Raw genomic sequence first — 19,299 nt, 5'->3', positions numbered from 1 at the left:
TTATCTCTCGCTAATCTGTTTCCAAGTTTCTCGATCCATCAAGAACCATCGCTTTAATGTCCACGTCCTGCGCCGAGGATCCTCCAATATTCTCCACGATCCTCGATCGTGCGTCTCCTGTACACTCGACATTCCGATCGTGTCTTCTACGAGTCAACCCTATATGCGAACATAAGTGTATACTGCGTATGCTTGCGAGCGAGCGAGCGAGCGAGTAGTGGCGCGCGCCGCCTCTGCGAGTCATGACACGTGTGTTGTGTGTATGAATGTGTTTGAGATGCGTGTAATGTGGATTCGTACACAATATCAATTAACGTGCACAAGAACAATACTGCCACGAGATTGCGTGCAGGGCGGGTTCGTGCAGAGAGCCGCACGGAGCATTGACAGTGTGACAGACCTGGCTTTAATAGACACAACTTTAGCCCCGACGGCCATGTTCTCTTTAATGTAGATCGGGCCATACACTACGTGGTCCCATACGGGCGGATTATTCGCACGGTCCACAACGTCAATCTGAACCTCCACCGTTCGCGACAAGGGTGGGTAGCCCCTGTCTTTGGCCATCGCCTCCAGCTTGTACGTCTCGCGCTACGGCCAGACCGCGTGTATAACAAACGGGAACAAAAAACAACGGCGTTAGTGTCAAGGCGCCAAGGCCCGTGGCAGGGGGAGAGTGCATGGTACATGTTGCTCCCCGTTGTTCTTTTCGAGAGAGGAGGGGAAGAAGCTTCTCTCTCTCTTGAGTCCGCTAGGCAGTCACTCGCGGACGCCCTGCTTCGGTTATCCGCCAACGCCTGGAAGGTTTTGACGCGAGCGCGAGCTCGCATTATGCACGCACCCTCGTGCCAAATTTGCACGTTCGGTGAGGTTATAGCAAAAGCGCTCGCAATCGCGATTGCGATACGTGGTTCTCGAACAGTACGAGCTCCGGGTGACGAGCGGCGTGATGGACGATCGACGATCCGCAACCTGTATTTCTGCGCGAGAATATCGCAAAGGCACAGCAGGTTCTCTCGCTACATCCTTGCTTAAACTATATGACCACGCTAGAAACGTCTGTGGATCACCGCTCCGCCTTTCCGCATTTGCACAATTGTGGTTGTTATTGCGTATATTCGCTATGATCCGCGTGATGGTCGCTGCGTCTTCGGAGTCTTTGAAGGAGCATGGTTCTTGTCACTCCTTGTCGAGTGATTTGTTTGTCGAGAGCCTGTTCAATTTTCAAGTAAAGTAAGTTTAGAATTATGAAATAAATCTATTAATACAGTAGTAAAAGAGATCTTTACACAGATCGGTATCGTTTGATGCCGCGCAATTTGTAACAGTCCTGTAATTATCTGTTATAAATTTTCAACAAAAAACAAGAAGATCTGATTATGTGGTACTTCAAGATCAATTTGAAGATAAAGATTTCTCTACGATAGTATCCATGTTACTAATAATAAATGGAGAAAAACTATAATATATAAATCAGAACGTATATAATTTCATGAAAAGTTTCATAAATTTCCCATTTTACAAAAAAATAAAAATGCTAAGGAAATTATTCAGCCATTCGAAAATTGTAATGTGATGTATCAGGTGATCAGGATAATCAATTGTAAAATTTATATTATAAATTATCGTTTATATACGATAGTTAAAACTTACTCCACTTAGAAATTAAAAGACTCGATTATTTTCGAGTGATTTCCCGATTGAATCCTCGCTGCCTTCAAATATCGTCGAAGAGCGATCACCGCGGCTCGCTACAGTACATATTGGGAAAAGATAGTGATAGCAGTATAGTAATAGTAGTTGTTGTAGTAATAGGAGAAGGAGTGTCCGCCAATCAGCGATCTACCGCGCCGCGCTTAACCATAAGTGCTTCCGCAACTAAAAATAGGAACAAAGATTGTATGTTCTGTAAAAAGAGTGTGTTTAAAAAGAGAAATAGGTAAAAAGAAAATGAACAAAATAGAGATTGAATGTTGTGATAGGGTCGGAAAGAGAATAGAACAGAGGTAAAAAGAGAATCCAGAGAGTAATCCAGAGTGTATCAGAGAGTAAATCCATAAAGGAAATCAATGGGACAGAAAGACAAATACAATACGTAAGTAATTGAATGGGGAAGAAACAAAAAAAGAGAAAGAGACAAAATAAGTTAGGGATGGTTAACAGATCAAAGAGAAAGAGAGTGAGAGAGAAAAAGAGAGATAGGAGGGATAGCACTGCATGGCACGGCACGGCATGTCACGTGTCTTGTCTCGGTCATGTCGTGGCATACAAACCTGGCTTTCACCGACGTCACTACAGTACCCACTGTGACATTTTCTTTGATGTGAATGGGGCCGTATACATTCGCATCCCACACAGGTGGTTTATTGTTTCTGTCTACGACGTCTAACTCAACGTCCACGTCTGCGGACAAGACTGGCATCCCTCTGTCGGAGGCCCGTACTCGCAGGCGATAGCTGTCACGCTAGTGGCAAAACATTGGGCCGTCAACTTATAGGACATTTTCTTTCGGGATTTTATAGTTGGCGGTTTTTTTTTGTTTTTGCGATTTTGTTTTCCGTTTCGTCACTCTTTTTACTTTTCTTTTCTTTCGTTTTTTTTTTTATTCGTTTCTTTTCCGTTGGAGTTTACGAAAGAGCTAAAGGCGTCACTCGGCGTCGAGCGCGTCCATATGAGAAAGTACCTTCGACGGTCTTTCTTCTTTTTTCGCGAGTGAAATTGAAACAGAAGAAGAAGAGAGAAAAAGACGAACAGATAGAAAAGATAGATAGAAAGAAAAACAGAGAGATAAAGGACCGTGCAGTCTCGTAGGTATCCTGGTGGACATGGGTGACTCCGCTGCGTATTATCTCGGTGATAGATTTACTACCTTCCTAACGTACAAATCCATTAATTTTCCTAATAATTTTTGCTCAATTTAACACAAACGCATCGCTCATATAAGAACAAGGTTTACTGCAATGAACTCAAACATGCTGTGAGATTTTTTCGTAAGTAATTATAAATATACAGTGATGTGATGACGGTGATGATGAAAATCATGATGATGATGATGATGATGATGATGATGATGATTATAATGATAATAACGATGAAAATATTACATCGCCGACTTTTGTTGATTAACAAAGCAATGACAAACATCGATATAGACATTTAGAGTAATTAATTTTAATTAAATAAAATCAATTTAATTAAATCAAATTTAATTAAAAGTAGATTACGAAGATCATAGACAAATGTAGACGATGTAGTTGGTATAGATAATACCTACCTGTTAAATGTACACGCTTGCATATTTGAGCTCATTGCTATACTGATATTAGTTGATGCAAACACACTTTTATCAATGTGATGTTATTTGATTTAATTTGATTTTATGTCAACAAAGATATTTGATAATTGCATAACATAATATATCGCAAATATTAAATTATATAAAAATTTTTTTTAATGAAAAAATGCATTTTTAAAAATCATTGAATACTAGCTGACTAGTTGATTGCATTGGAGAAATACTGTGCTTATCCGAGATAACACGAAAGCGGAAGATATACTAAATGTTTTAGAATTGCTTCTTTCTATCTATAGATTCTTCGATTAAATATATTTTATCTTAAGTTAAGTTAATATTTTATCCTATTGTTATCAAATGCCTTATATTTGATAATTATGTAAAGCTAGATTCTAAAATTCTAGATTCTAAGAATCTAGTAAATTTTAGTAAAATTTTCCTTGAGGAACAACAGATTTTTCGCACCTCACTATATACCGAATTTATGAATGTCCACTTTGTTTTTAAATAATACAAATTCTTTGTAGAGTATCTACAAGCATCAGAGAATCTATATTTAAAAAGTAGCAGATATTTCTAAACTATCTAGTATAAAGTACAATAGCGGGTGAATAGTAATAGAAGATAAATATTAAAGTTACAAATATTATGAGTTATATTAAAAACTTGCGTATCGTAAAAAATTTAATAAACGAAAATATAATCCAGAAAAATTAATAGAATTAAATTGAATTGAACAGCTGAGTGAAAATTTAATTTTCAATGCTTAATCTTTACTGTAAAATTCTCTTCAACATTCTCTCTATTCACCCGCTGATCTTAAGGTAGTAAACATCGACATCGCGATTTATGTTAATAAAAGCGTCGCATAACAATTATTTGGAAACCGATCATACAATCGGCATCCTTCGTCTCCAAGTGAACATTTGTTTGCGAACATTTGTCTATAATCTTGCTATCTCATAAGATTTTTAGTAACGAAAATCTATCAGCACTCTTCCTGGAACATTAAAAGTAATTATTGAAGCTGTTCCAGTAAAATGGAACTAGATCCCCATAATAGTCAATATCCAACGGACAGTTTAAATATATTACAAATAAAATATTTACATTTTAATCATAATTTCATTAATAAATACGCTGATTAGTATTTTAAAAAGTGCTTATGTGAAATACTATCACAAATGATGCTATTTATTATACATAAAGTAATAAATAAAAACACATCCTTATGTGATTTTTAGAGAAGCAGATCGTATTTAGTGCACAATTAAATTTAAAAAAAATTTATTACAGTATTATAAATTAATTTAATTATAACTCTAAACTTGTGTAATAATAAATTTATTTTGTTTAAAAATCAACGTATTCGAGAATTTTTACATTAAAATTGCATCAAAATGTTAATTTTTAACATAAAACAATATAATTTTTAAATAATTTAGGGGAAGATGAATTTTTCTAAATTCAATATATAAAGAAAATTTAATATAGAAAAGGACATCCTATATATAAGGATAACTATTTATATTAAAGTTTGTGAAACGTTCATTGGATATTCACCGCGGACAAATTGACAGATCACTGGTGGCGCAGATCAGCACAATAAAGGCATCCTTCACCTATGAATACATACGAGACCAGGATGAAAGAGCGAAAGTAGACAGCGCGGTAGCACGTGTGTATATACATAAAAAATACATCGCGCATGATATAAAGAGTTTCGAAAAATGCTCGAAAAGAAATGATTAGATATAAAGATATTTAGTAGAAATTGAGCAACAAGAAGAGAAAAAGAATAGAGCAGAATAGACAGATAGAAATAGAGAGAGAAAGAGAGAAAAAGAGAGTGACGTCTCCGAGTGACAACGATAATAACAGAGGCGAAAAATCATCGAAACGATAGAATGTTGAATAATCGAACGGAAAGGCGCTCTAGTATTAGCAACGAATATTATACTTTTCTTTTACGCTGGTATAACAATGGTCACATCATGATGTGTCTCGATGCAAGGTGTGAAACACAAGAATATAGATCCTACTTACTGGAAAACAGCCCTTTTTTTTTGTCATCATCAAATCCGAAGAAAGTAAATGGTGCAATGAACACAAACATAAACAATAAGAAGTTCAAATTAGTTTCTTTACGAAATCAACCAATGCAGGCATTTTCATGCAAGCGAGAATGCGATAAAGAGGCATCGGGATCGACGAGGAAGGGAAAAGAAAGGGCGGGATATATAGAGAGATTGGTGACAGAGGTTGGAAGGTTTTTGGGGGAGAGAGAGTTAAGACGGGGAGAAAAAAAAATTATGACGACCCCTCGTCTGATTCGTTCTCGTTAACGACACTCAAAAACCGATGGACGTTATTTCTGATCGTCGTGATAGTTAATCCGCACGTTTTCGGCTTTCCTTTCATTCCGTGATTAGTTCCGTTCACTTTCATTCTTCCCGTTTTCACGACAGTGGTATGCCGCCCCAATCACAGAAGAAAAAATGTCACACCACGGACAGTTCTCTTATGATCTATACATATGTACACATATCTATATATTGGTAAACGCTCTCAATCAAAAATACTTTTCATGTTCTTTTCCTTTTCTTTGTCAGTCACGTCGTGGTACACCGGGAGAGTGGGATGAAAATCAGGAAACGTCAGAGAAAGAAAGTATATTAGAGAAAGAGAGAAAAGAAATAGGAAGAGTGAAATGTAAAAAGAAAGATGAAATAAATTATTATTATGTTATGAATTAAAAGAAATAGTAATTAAACAAGGAACGCAGGCTTCGTCTAACATACAAATCAATTAAAATAGATAAATAGAAAGAAAAACTTATCAAACTTATAAAAGTAATGATAGGGCAGGCAAAATATTCAGGAAAAATAATTCGATCATCGACATTACAACAAAATGCAACATACTGAAAAATATTTTTTGTACAAAAAGGAAAAAAGATAATGATTCAGAAATTAGAGATAGACATAAGATATAGATAAAGATAGAGATAAAGATAATAGAGAGAGAGAGAGAGAGAGAGAGAGAGAGAGAGAGAGAGAGAGAGAGAAGGCGAGGATGGATGTAGGAGCGAGAGCGAGATCCGTTCCTGTAAAGGAATCAAAAACACATTCATATAAAATATGCAAGCATTGTCAAAAATTGTTTATGTCTGATGCACCACAAAATGCGTAGAGGTTGAAGTACACCGTACGTGGGGCTCAAAAAATGTTGTTCCCACCTGCTCCTGGAAGTTCAAAAAACATCACTTCCCTTTTGAAAAACATTCACAATTAATAATGTTAGTTGATTAATTAAAGATCATTAGTTTCCTCCGAACGTTTCCATCTCTTTTGTCATGTCTCTTATCATTGTTTTGCATCTTTCCTTTCCATTTTTTTCCCGTTTCTCCACAACGCGTAACACGTACAAAAATCACACATATCCTTTTCTTGGCTACTTTTGGGAAAAGTATGAAAAGTGCACACGTTCGCGTTCGGTCGACCGTGCACACGCACGTCGATCCGCACGCGTCTTTTTTTTTTTTGCAAAATCACACGGGTCGGCATTTTACAACTCGCCAAATTGATCGAAAATCATGATTGGCGTCGCGGCATAAAACCGGAAAACGCGGGCAAAACGAATAGCGAACAAAAGAAATGAAGTGAAGAGAAAAAGAAGGACGGAAAAGAAAAAGTATGTACGCGCGCGTTATTTTTTTTTCTTTTTTTTTTTCGACCGCTCATACGTAACTCGACGACCGATTTTCGATGAAAAGTGAATGAAAAAACTGGACAAGAGGCTTCGTTTGGAATCATTTAAAAAGGTACTCGCGCCGCGAGTATGTTCTCAATAGAGAGAATGAGAGAGACAGAGAGAGAGTGTTTTGTTGCAAAAATAGCCCGAACGGTCGATCGATTCAGGTACATGAAGCGTTTGAGGAAATCAGGCATAGCTAAGTATTTACCATAGTGAACACATTGTGCATATCAATGGGAATTAAAAAGTTCTATACATGTGCCGTAAAAAGGAAACTCATTTCGTTGCATATTAGTGATGAGAGAAATAATTGCCGACCAAACGTATATTAGTATACAAGTTTATCCGCTCAGCAACAAAACGGATTCGTATTAAATATAACGTAAGTCAACGTAAACGTACAATATATCGGCAGAAGGTGTACACTCAAGTTTTATATTTATACGAGATCATATATATATATATACGTATATATGTATATATAAATAGATATAATATACTACGTATATAGCTTACATATTCCTGGGACACGCGACACTTGTTCGGGACGAGTAGAATCCGCAGGATATCATTCTCGAAAATGTCGCGAATAATAATATTAAATATATTTAGTTAAAGCATCAAACATTATTGCGCGCGTTGTCAACATCGCGAGATGGCTTATATTGCTGAGACTTTCGTTTCCCGTGGTATCCAGTGTATCTGAGAGCAAAAGAAGCTGGCAAGCCGCAAAGAAAAATTGCAAGCCTCGCCCACGAAAAAGTGGGTGTGTTCCAGGAAAACGATGCTGTCCATACTGCTAAAGAGAGACGATATGTAGATCAGCGATTTAATGAGGATACTCACGTCTAGGGGTTTCTTTAATACGATCCAACCAGACTCTGGTTGGATTTCAAAGTATTCCAGATTCTGCTCGTTATTGGGTGAGCTCAGCGAGTACACGATTGCACCGTTGTTGTCAGCATCCTCGTCGGATGCCGACACTCTTAATATGTTTGTTCCAATGCTCGCGTCCTGCTTCACGTTTTCCACATACCTCTGCGAAAGGACAGAAAATATATTTCATACGTCAATTTGATATTTTTAGAGATATTTAGTTACATTTTTATAAAATACAAATATATGATATAGTTATTTAAGAGCGAAAATTATAAAATATTCAGTTTTTAAAATTAATCCTTTGGAGCGGACATCTATTGAACCCACTTAATTACAAATACTCTTTGTCAAAAATGTCAAACAATTCAATTTTCTTTACATTACATTTACAAACTTATTATACATTTACAAAATTATTCTTATTAAAGTATAAAGTAAGTTAGTATTCAATTATAAATTTCTTTGTCAAAACAATATTAAACAATTTCAATTTTCTTTATGCTATATCTGCAAAATTAAATAATAGTCGTCTCTCATGAAGCATTTCTTTTTACTTAATATAGCGGGATTTTATTGACTAAAGAAAAGAAAATGTAACTTAAATTTCTTCTCAAATATTCACATAACAAGCGTGTTTAAAATAGAAATGAACTGAGTTCATAATTTACGAGATCCACTTTAGATATGGCTTCGTGTTGTGAACTTAACAAATTATGGACTTGTTCTCCGTTCGCTATACAAATTCTCTGTACGTATATTAAATTGATGTAGGTAGTATGCAGAATGTATGTACTTTGATTGAGTAAACGCGATAAAACTAGTCCAAAGTTACTTCGCGAATAATCTTGAGTTACATGCATCGATGCATAACGTACTGATGGTGGCTTTGTCACGCTCAGTCTTATTTCCGGACATCTGCTGCAGCGTTTCTAACCCGTATGGCTTCCTAAATGCTTGGTTTGAGGTAAAGTGTACCCACCTGTCGGTCAAACAACGGTGGGTTGTCGTTCACGTCCGTTATTTCGACGGTAAATGAGCAAACACCTTCCAACGAGGGCTCACCCTGATCCGTCGCCTTAACGGTGACGGATACAAATTTTCCATCGTCGCCTTCGCGATCAAACACCTAGAACAGTCATGTTTATTATTAAATGCAAATACATAACGAAATCTTAATATTTACAATATTGTACAACCACTCTACGAGCAATATGAAATTTAAAAAATTGTCACGATAGAACGAAAATTATAGAAAAAAATTGCTGTTATAGGAAACAATAGTAAACTATATGATTAAATCAACAATTGATCAAGTTTTATTGCATTTTTAGAGGAGCACAAATTTTATTCCAGAATTTCCTGTTCATATTTAATTAACAGAATGTATATAGATGAATGTATATATTCTCTATTACTTTTGATACATAGAAAGAATGGTTGGAAATTGTGGTTGCTGGTTGCTGAATCATTTTTGCAGTATTGATTATCATGAGTTTCTTATATAATTGTTTTGGTTGTCCAATAAAATTATTTTTAAATCTATATATGTATATCTAAATTTTTATAAATATTCAGTAAAAGTGTAAATAATGAAATAGGTATGAAAAAAGCGAAAAGTAATAGAAATGTATAAAAATGACTTACAAGTAGATATATTATTGCAATATCTGTTTGTTAGAAATCTTTATGGATTCGCGGCACGAACAGCAATTAGAATTAAGTGCCTTGCATGCTTATCGTTCGGTCTGCGATATGTACAAAAGATGGAAAAGTAGAGCTAGAGTTAATGATTGTTAGATGTTTTTAATGTGTTCAGAATACTAAATGCACTCTCCAAGCGAATTGCATTCGTATTATCTTTTAAAGCTGATACATTCTGATATAGTCAACATAATTTTATGGCTTTATCAAATGTTACTTCAGGTCAAATGTAAAATTCGGAATTAAACTTGTACGTTTTGCATAACTATATTAAAATAAAATGCAATAATCAAAATTAAAACGTAGAATCAATAGAAATATAAAGTATCGAAAAATGTAATATTAAATATAAATATTTATTAAAATTTTATGCGTAAAACTATTAAAAAGAAGATCATTAATCGTACCTTATTAGTCAAAACCTGACCAGTTTCTTCGTCAACGGTAAACTTTGTGCCTTTCTGATTAGGCTGTTGCACAATCGAATACTTGACTTGTCCGTTGACACCCTTATCCTCGTCAGTCGCCTGTACTTTGATAACTGTGCTACCATTTGGCGCACCTTCCTCCACCTTCGGATAATACATCCCGCAATCCTTGAAGACCGGTTTATTATCGTTCACGTCAGTTATAAAGACGACGACAACCGCGGTGCTAGTGTGAATGGTTTTATCGCCATTGGGACAACACGCGCCGTCGTCCAAGGCAGTGACATTTAGCTCGTATTTGTCCCGATCCAAAGAGATTTCTTTCCCGTGAAGACGAATCACACCCGTTATCTCTTCAATTACGAACTGTCCCGACGTGGTGTTCCCGCCAACAAATCGGAACCTCACGTTATCGCCATCCTTGTCAGAAGCTACCACGGTGGTGACCAGAGTGTTCGGTCCGGCATTTTCGTCGACGTTAGGCGTGTAAACCTGCTGAGAGAACTTTGGCTCTTCATCGTTTTTATTTTTTGTGTATATCCGCACTGTCGCCGTGCCAGTCTTTGATGGTTCGCCTGAAAAGCACGATCGTTTAATTATTTATTAAACATTTGGATCTCTGGCGGAACTAAATTCCTAATTGACAATAGCGACAATTTGCAGAAAACATAAATGTAAAGTCTAATCTACAATGTACTCTTTTCTTATTGTCTTTTGTTTTTTCTTTTTTTCTTTTCTTCGATTTTCTTTCTTTAGAATCGACAATCGTATTTCTTGTCACGTGTTTCTTGTTTCTTCCAAAGTTGTCAACTTTTATCTCAGAAAATAAAGAAACAGAAGAGAAAGTAAATAGGCAAGAAATATAAAAAATAATTAAAAACAAAATCAGGACACAAATTATAGATTAGACTTAATCAAGAGATATACGTATAACTTTTTAATGTATTTAAAACGATGCAAATCGCGAACATAACAATATATTGATTTAAATGATACGAATCGCAGCATAGTAACTTAAATGATTGAATTTAGGATGTGATACGCATCAAGGAATATTTACTGCGACATCAAATTTTCCAATATAAAATACATTCATGGATGCGCAATAAATAAAAGCGCACGTGTTATTCGTGTCAATTCGGCCGCTTTATTTTCAATTAAGCCACGACTTGTTTGAAAACCGCCCCGAAATTCTCACTGTATATATGCAAATAATGCGAATTCGCGTCTACAGATGTGAGCTTTATCTCGCGCCCGTGCGAGACGAGAATTTGAAGCTCGTTTGAAAACCAAATCCATGAGATTTAGCCGCTCAAGTTGATCCTCAGCTTGCTGACAGAACACTATAAATGTCGATTTCTGCTTTTTACGTGATCATATCGCCGGATAGTACGAGCAACAATTTCACGATATTTGAATTTCTTAAAGCGAGGCTGAGAGATATCGAAGAATTTTAATGATCATCCGTGATCCAGTGAAATTCAATAAAAATAACAAGTTATAATGTCATTTCATTCGCGATTAATCGAATCTTACGTATACAATGTGTTTTATCGTGAATGAAAAAGAAACAAAAATAAGTTGATTAACATTTAAAAATGCCATTCATTATGGACAGTTTCTATTTTTTTAGATTAATATTGTATTTTGTATATAAAATAAGATTTTGAAATTTTTTAATTTTTTAATAGTTATGTCCTTTATGTCAAAATATTTGATTTCTCTCTCTCTCTCTCTCTCTCTCTCTCTCTCTCTCTCTCTCTCTCTCATATCATTTTTTTAATAGTAATTTATTCCTTTGGTTCTTTTAATAAGTAAGAAACGTTGGTACATATTTCTACTGTTAAGCCAAAACATATATTTTTTTATAATTAGAATTACGCTATAATCCAAGTATATTTATTTTTTGAAGTGACTTACCTTTATCCTTTGCAGTAACGATGAATTCGTAATAGGCATTATTGTTGTCTGCATCGAGTTGTTTATTATTAACAATAATACCATTTGAATCCACACTGAAGTGATCGTCGGATACTAAATATTCTATTTCCGCGTTTGCTCCTGAATCGGCGTCAGTTGCTTTAACTTTCAGTATATTCGTGCCCAACGGAATATCCTCATCGACGTTGTGAGCTTGATAATCCGGCAACTCAAACTTAGGGGCATTATCATTTACATCCGATACTCGGATTGTTAACTGAAAATTGAATAAAAAATCGTAAGATATGGTTATAACGATAAAATATTAATTCGACATTTAATTCAAAATAATCAACAAGTAAAGAGAAATGATATATCATATATGTTTGTATGCAGATTTTGGCGTGTGCTATATTTTTCTGGGAGAAAGGATTGTTATTCTTCGTCGTGAAAACACAACAAAGTTTCGAGAGAAACATAAATTTAGTTACCTCGACTGATGTTGAGAAACCGCCAGAGTCCTCCGTAGCTGTCACTATCAGAGAATAAATGTGGGGCTGCCGTAGATCCTCAAAATCTAGTTCTTTCGCAAGTTTTACAATTCCAGAAGTCGGGCCGATGTTGAATGTACCCGCGGCTCCTTGACCTTGTGCTTTCAGCGTGTAGCGTATCTCTCGATCGGCGAACGACTTGGCTTTCACCGATATTATACTGAAAAGTTTGAACATGTGACACTCATATTCCCCGCGAGCTTGATAGATTAGAAAAAGCAGAGTTATGATGTGGAAAAAAAAAGTTTGAGAAGTCTTGATTATTATTTGTCACGCAACTCGGTCGAATTTAGATCGAACTTCGAAAAGTCAACTAACTCGAAGACAAACAGATTTCGATAATAAAGTGGACTAAAGTTAAACAGTTACGATATTCATGCAAGCAATCTTATACAAATAATGTAATTGAAAGCAAATAAAGAATGTTATGACAAATTAGACATGAAAAAGTAATTATAAAAATAACAAATAAAACAGAGATTTATTTAAATAGAAATTAAAACAGAAATATCCAATAAACAACTAATTTTAGAAAGAAAGATTAAATATTTTATATTTCTTGTAATATTTTTATTTCTCTGGAGCTAACGTCAAAATCTATAACAATATAGTTGCTGACGCTAAGTCTGTAAAATTTATTTAACATATTGACTATTTTATATTAATACTAAAAGGCATTAATTAATTCCAAGGAACCAAAATAACACTGAGAGGAATGTTGTGTATGAATAATTATAATTTTATATAAAAAATTATAGTTATTTATACGAAATATTTCTTTCAGCGCATAATTTGTATAAAAAAGGAAATGTGTAAGTGAATATTAATTGTAAGTTTATTTTAATAATAATAATTCGAATTTGTAAATGTAGTATAAAAAAAATAGAATTGAATGGGTTCTCAATACTCGTCAGCTCCGGAGGATACATATAAATTATCCGGAGGATAAGTATAAATTATATTTTTATAAACAGAAAGCACTATACAAAAAAATAGCTTTCTCGAAAAGTGCTATATAATTTACGAGAGTGAGAGTTTATGATAGAAACAAAACGAAAAGAATTGTTTTTACTGAAATATCAAAAATTTAGCTATATATAGATCAGAAAATAATTTTATTTGGACTATCAAAATAATTATGCAGAATGTCTAAATTGGTTGCCGTAATATTAAAATTTTTTGCAACATTCAATACTTAAATGTTCATAATTATTTTGATGATCCAACAAAGTTATTTTCAAATTTGTATCTAACTAAATTTTTAGATATTTTAGTAAAATTATTTTAGTAAAATTATTCTTTCTGTGCATTATATTGAAAAAACATTCAGGCCGCTCTTTTAATAAGTACGAACTAAAAGAATTAATTCATTTTGGAAATAGACTTGCGAACTAACTCGGAGTCTTTCTTCTGATTTTCCGGTATCTCAGCCTCGTACGCCGTCATATAGAACTGCGGTGCGCGTTTTCCACCGACGATCGATAGTCTCTCCTCAGGAGTCGACTGGAAACGCCTCTCGTCGATACGACCGTTCTGATCCTCAGCTTTCACGTAAAGGACATACTCCATATCCAGCTGGAAGAGGTCGGTACCTCGAGTACGTACTACTCCTGATCTCTCATCGACCTCAAAGCGACCGCCAGCTGCGTGCAATGTGATTAATTAATTAATTAATTAATTAATTAATTAATTAAAGGAATCAGTTAGGATACATCATCTCCATTAGTTACGCCAATGAAAATCTTGTAATGCACCAATATTGCATTCTAATTATATTATGATTTCTAGTTTTTATTTATTTGAATTTAAATTAAATTAAATTTTGATTAAAATAGTAAGCAAATTGATACATAAATCTAAAGTTGGGCATTTGCAGAGAAGCAAATGAAAAAAACAGTCAATTTTAAATGTCATCGTATTTAAGTTCGTCACTTCATTAATTATTGAGCGTATATTAATAACACAAAATGGATTTATACTTCATATTCATGTCGCGATAAAAATTGTTCATGATATCGAAGCATTTGTGCAAGGAAAGCACTCGGCGTAATGGCGTCATTACTATATAATCTTATAAATTGCGGAATATGATACTAGGTCGACGTTATAATCATCGGGTGCATTTTCAATGAGAACAATGCACAATTTTACGCCGATGCAATGCATGTAAATTAATAATTAGGCCATATCGCCATCGTTCTACATTCCTATGTGGCGTTTGTTAAATTCGACATATATTTCTCTTATAATTAATGAAATGTTCAATCGACAATTATATTCTCCCATTTAATGAAAAATTTAGCACCAAATTCTCAATTAATGTTTTACTTATACAAACGAGACAATTATTCTTTCTAATTAGTTAGTAATAATGTAGCTTTTATCAAGAGCAAGTTTTTATATATTTTTTGCCGATATGAAAATTAATTTTTCTCTGCAATAAGATAATGAAATGCATGTGGAATATAATAATTTATGGTATATGTATAATAATAAATATGCATAATGATGTTTGTTATAAGAATATTGAGGAAATACACTCTTTCTATCAATGGTGAATTTTTTGGTGATATGTAATTTAATATTTTTACAAAAGTTAATTGATAGAACTGAATTATTATGAAAACAAACAAGCCTTATAATAATTATTACATTTATAAATCTAAAATTAATATATGTACATCTATAAGGCAAACAGTATAAAAGACGTAGATGTATAAAATTAGAATGAATATTATTAAAATTTTTAATTACATATCTTTTTAATTACATATCTTTATATTAAACTTTTCTTTGAAATTGTCAATTAATCGTTAAAGCAAAGATTTATTAAATTTTGTTTTAATGTATGTACGATATGGATATTGGAAATTATTTCCCTTTTCTATCCAGTTTTTCAAGTGTAGCATAAACTCAAAAACAATTTATATCAGTATTGCTTAAATATTATTTAAATGGATTATCAATTTCCTAGAAAGTTTATATATACTCCACGTGCATTTTATTTCTTTTTATCGAGATTAAGCTCGCTCTTTATTATATATATTATCAGCAACACGATGAACGTACAAGTTAATGTTCGAAATATCGAATCTCGATTACTCGTGGCATTACGTACTTCGATCTCGTACGATGAAGTAATGGATGTTGTGGTCGGTGTCAGGATCCCTGGCTTGAAGGGTGAACACGTGAGTGTTCGGCGGTGCGTTCAGCTGGACAACCGTTTGCATCGGTAGTGGCCGATTAATGAAATACGGAGGCTCGTCATTCACATCCTTCATGTTGATGATGACGCGCTGATTGTCGGTATCTATAACGTCACATCGATTATCGCGTACACGTAACAGCCACGCGAATGCATTAATAATGAGAGCAGCGTTGCTGGTATGCCACTTGCGTGTTGCGAAATTTTAATCTTTATTGCAACGCTGTTTCAATGCTTATTTTTTAATGGAACACTCTGAAGATTAATGACCTCAATGCGAATCTGTATTTAATCATACAACGAAAGTAAATCATATTATATTTTTTTATTATGCTTTACGTGAAAGATACTAAATTAGATTTTGTAAGGAAATATGTTGTTTGGAAGAAATTACATAGTATATGTTTCTTTCATATTACCTGCAGTAGTTATTTTCTTTCAAAATGAGAGAGATTCAATTAGAATTCAACAATATTCTTCTTTCTTTTTTATACAAATATTATACATATTCCCAGTTTTTCGTACACAAATAGCGTTCATAGCAGTGCTGAGTGATAAACAGAAATTTATTTTGTAATATCTAAAGTGCTACTCAAAGCGTGAGCAATAAGAATGCGCTTCTACAAAAATCTTTTGAGAGAACATGAAAGTGCAATTTAGAAGCAATATGAGATACAGTAATGTTTGACTTATGTGTCATATATTTTATGTGTAATATATTTATGTGTATGCATATTATAAAGAAGGTGAAATATATATACAGGGATTGATACTTACATTGAAATCCTTTGGAAACCGATGATGCAAGAAAAGAAAAGAGTTACAATTATTATTAGTAATATATACTTGCGGAAAATATTTTTCCTGAGATACAGCAGACAGATACGGCAATAAATATTTTGTAACAATTTGCGATTACATAATTTTGATTCATAATATGTAAATAAAGTATATAAAGTATATAAATCCCTTATTACTTGTATATTATAATTATATACACATTTTATATTTTCCAAGTAATTAATATACGACAACAAAATGTAATATTAGAAATGAGTAAAAAGAAAACGTAGAAGGTATATCTTTAAATATTTATTGCCATATATATATATTTAATCTCGCTTAATTTCTGCAAAATATAATATTTTTTAACTTGCTAAAATATTCTTACCCACACAAAAAGAATAGTTTTGCTGAAGTAAAAATTTAAAAATTCAACTAGACACACATTTGAAAATAATTCTATTTAGACTATTCAAATTATGCAGAACGCTCAAACTCGTTGCTAGAATATTAAAACTTTTTGCAGCAATTTCATCAAGTGTAAGCGTTTTGTTAATTATTTTCATGTCCAACACAAAATTATTTTCAGATCTATATCTAGCTAAGTTTTTAGATTCAGCAAATCGTTCTTTCTGTGCATGCTCGAAATTACATAAAACGAGAGATACCGCACCCTAAACAGAGTCCCAATGATAGAGCATGAAAAGAAAAGCGTGTGTACAAGAATGGGCCATGAAATGTGCCAGAGTTGAGATTATTGTTATGCATTAATTATCGAAATAAAATTTTACCATCATAATATGGGCACGGGACACCGGGTGGATATCGCACGCAGGGCTCTATACATGCAGAGAATACCGAAGCAAAAATTAATTAAACAATATAAAAATTATAAAAAGATATTTGTATTTAAATATTATAAATTATATAATATAAAATATTAAAAGCGAAATTATGCAAAATAAATATTTTCCAGAGAATATATTTTCTCCATAACAATAAAATCAAATTGATTAAAATATATACAGAAACATTTGTTCGCTAAAAACACATCTTGACATCAAGATCGGAGGATTTAGATAAAATTTGAAAAATTCTTTGTGATAGTACCTGTACCTGTGTTCGTAATAGTAACCCAAAAGTCAATGGTCTTCTCTGGGCCCAACTCTTCGTAATCCCATTTCTGTTTGACCATCACAGAACCATTGGCACCCACGGTGACCCACTTGTTCTCGTCTCTTATCTTGTAGGTCTCCTTCTCATTTTCCTTCTCTAGATAAAACGCAATCTTGCCTTCGATATTTCCGTCCGCTTCTGTGAAGTCGACTTTCTTTGTCGGTCGCACTGCTCTAGTAACCCTTCTTTTCTCTATACGATGCACTTCCGGTGGGTCGTCTGGTTCTGAGGTGAGGAACCTCACGATAACCTTGGCCGGTTTCTCAGTATTGCGACTCGGTGTGTGTAGGTCGTGCGCTTCAACGATTAACTCGCATTCACTATCCTGCTCCGGATTGACTTCCGGCTCGCCAGTCAGCAACAATTCGCCGGTCTGTGGTACGACGATCAGTAGGCTACTAGGCGTGACCAACTTGTACGCGACCTTGTCCCCGTCGGCGTCCTTGGCCGTGACTTTGCCCACTGTGGAGAACCTTTTCCAACCGGGTTGCGCCACGTTACCTTTACGCAAGGTGTCCAAATTCGTTGGTCTGATCTCGAAAATGTACAGCTCGCGTTCGAAGATAGGACTATTGTCGTTCTGATCTAGTACATGAACGATACCACTGATCTTTGAAGTGCTGAGAAAATTACCATCCGACGCATGTATCACGACAGTATAGATACCGTGAATCTCGCGATCTAGAGGTTTTGCGGTGACTACTCTGACGCCCTGCATCTGATTCTTCAGGGTAAGATTGAAGCCGGTATCATTGGATTCAGTCTCTCGCAGAGCAAAGGGACGTTCCCCATTATTATCCGGTAGGATCTTATAGTGAACCGGAAAACTGCCGCGTGCCCGCAAAATTGGAAAGCCATCTATCCTCGTTCCAATCGGTGAATTCTCCGGTACTTCACCTTCACCCAGACGATCATGCGAGAAGGTCAGCATATTTCGGCGATTGATGACGTAGAGGTGAAGATCGTGGGTCTGCGTGCCGTTGGCCAGTTCCTCCAGAACGATCAGGTTCACGGAGCGATCCACCAGCGGCGTCAGATCTGACGTCGTCATCACCAGGCCGTTACCCAGCACAGTGAAGTACTTGGAGAAACCGGTTTCCAGAAGACGGAAATTGGAAGCGCGACTCGCGTCGCGCCGGAATTGCGTCACCTCGTAACCGGGGTAGACATCGTGCGGCAACACGGCTACCTTGGCATAGACGGAAGTAATTGCCAGTAGGAAGACGATGACTTGTGCACGCAACATGCTGCTCTGTTTGTATTGCTCTCCTACTCTATCCTCTCTCTCTTTCTCTCTCTTTCTCTCTCTCCCTCTCTCTCTCTCTCTCTCGCGCGCGCTCTCTCTCTCTCTCTCTCTTTCTCTCAGTACGCCGGGTACCTTTACTAGAACATCAGTGTCGATGCCAACTGAAAACAGATTACAGAGAAAATTGTTAGTCAAACGAAATGAAACATGATAAATGAACATAAAATTAATATATTTAAAAATAATATACTGTAAAGTTTTTATGAAGAAGATGCGAATAGAAGAATAATAAAAAATTAATAATATTAGAATATATCTAATTAATTTAAATTATTTCTCTATTTAATTTAAAAATTTTC

At 34.8% G+C, this 19,299-nt stretch overlaps 1 protein-coding gene across 1 annotated transcript; it reads right to left on the bottom strand.

Annotated features, from left to right (window-relative positions):
* Positions 1-229: 229 nt before the first annotated feature.
* LOC108693709 (neural-cadherin-like) lies at positions 230-18,940 on the bottom strand. The gene is made up of 10 exons (XM_018202781.1): positions 17,629-18,940; positions 16,513-16,521; positions 15,649-15,840; positions 13,927-14,173; positions 12,471-12,690; positions 11,980-12,256; positions 10,039-10,634; positions 8,910-9,056; positions 7,898-8,089; positions 230-591 (listed from the first exon to the last, which is right to left on the bottom strand). Exons 1-10 carry the CDS (start codon positions 18,938-18,940, stop codon positions 307-309), a joined length of 3,477 nt encoding a protein of 1,158 aa, XP_018058270.1. The 3' UTR covers positions 230-306.
* Between the last annotated feature and the right edge of the window lie 359 nt (positions 18,941-19,299).

The sequence above is a fragment of the Atta colombica genome, unplaced genomic scaffold, assembly GCF_001594045.1.
Source record: "Atta colombica isolate Treedump-2 unplaced genomic scaffold, Acol1.0 scaffold96, whole genome shotgun sequence".
In the NCBI taxonomy this organism is placed as follows: domain Eukaryota; kingdom Metazoa; phylum Arthropoda; class Insecta; order Hymenoptera; family Formicidae; genus Atta; species Atta colombica.
The sequence above is the reverse complement of the archived record's forward strand: the minus strand, read 5'-3'. Positions and strand labels throughout refer to the sequence as shown.

Bases quoted from the DNA above. Each gene is read 5' to 3' on its own strand.
- LOC108693709 (XM_018202781.1), bottom strand. From the start codon at position 18,940: ATGTTGCGTGCACAAGTCATCGTCTTCCTACTGGCAATTACTTCCGTC. The intron at 12,691-13,926 runs GTTAGTTCGCAA...CAAACTTTTCAG, and splicing joins AATCAGAAGAAAGACTCCGA to TATAATATCGGTGAAAGCCA. The intron at 9,057-10,038 runs GTACGATTAATG...TGACTGTTCTAG, and splicing joins GTCAGGTTTTGACTAATAAG to GTGTTTGATCGCGAAGGCGA.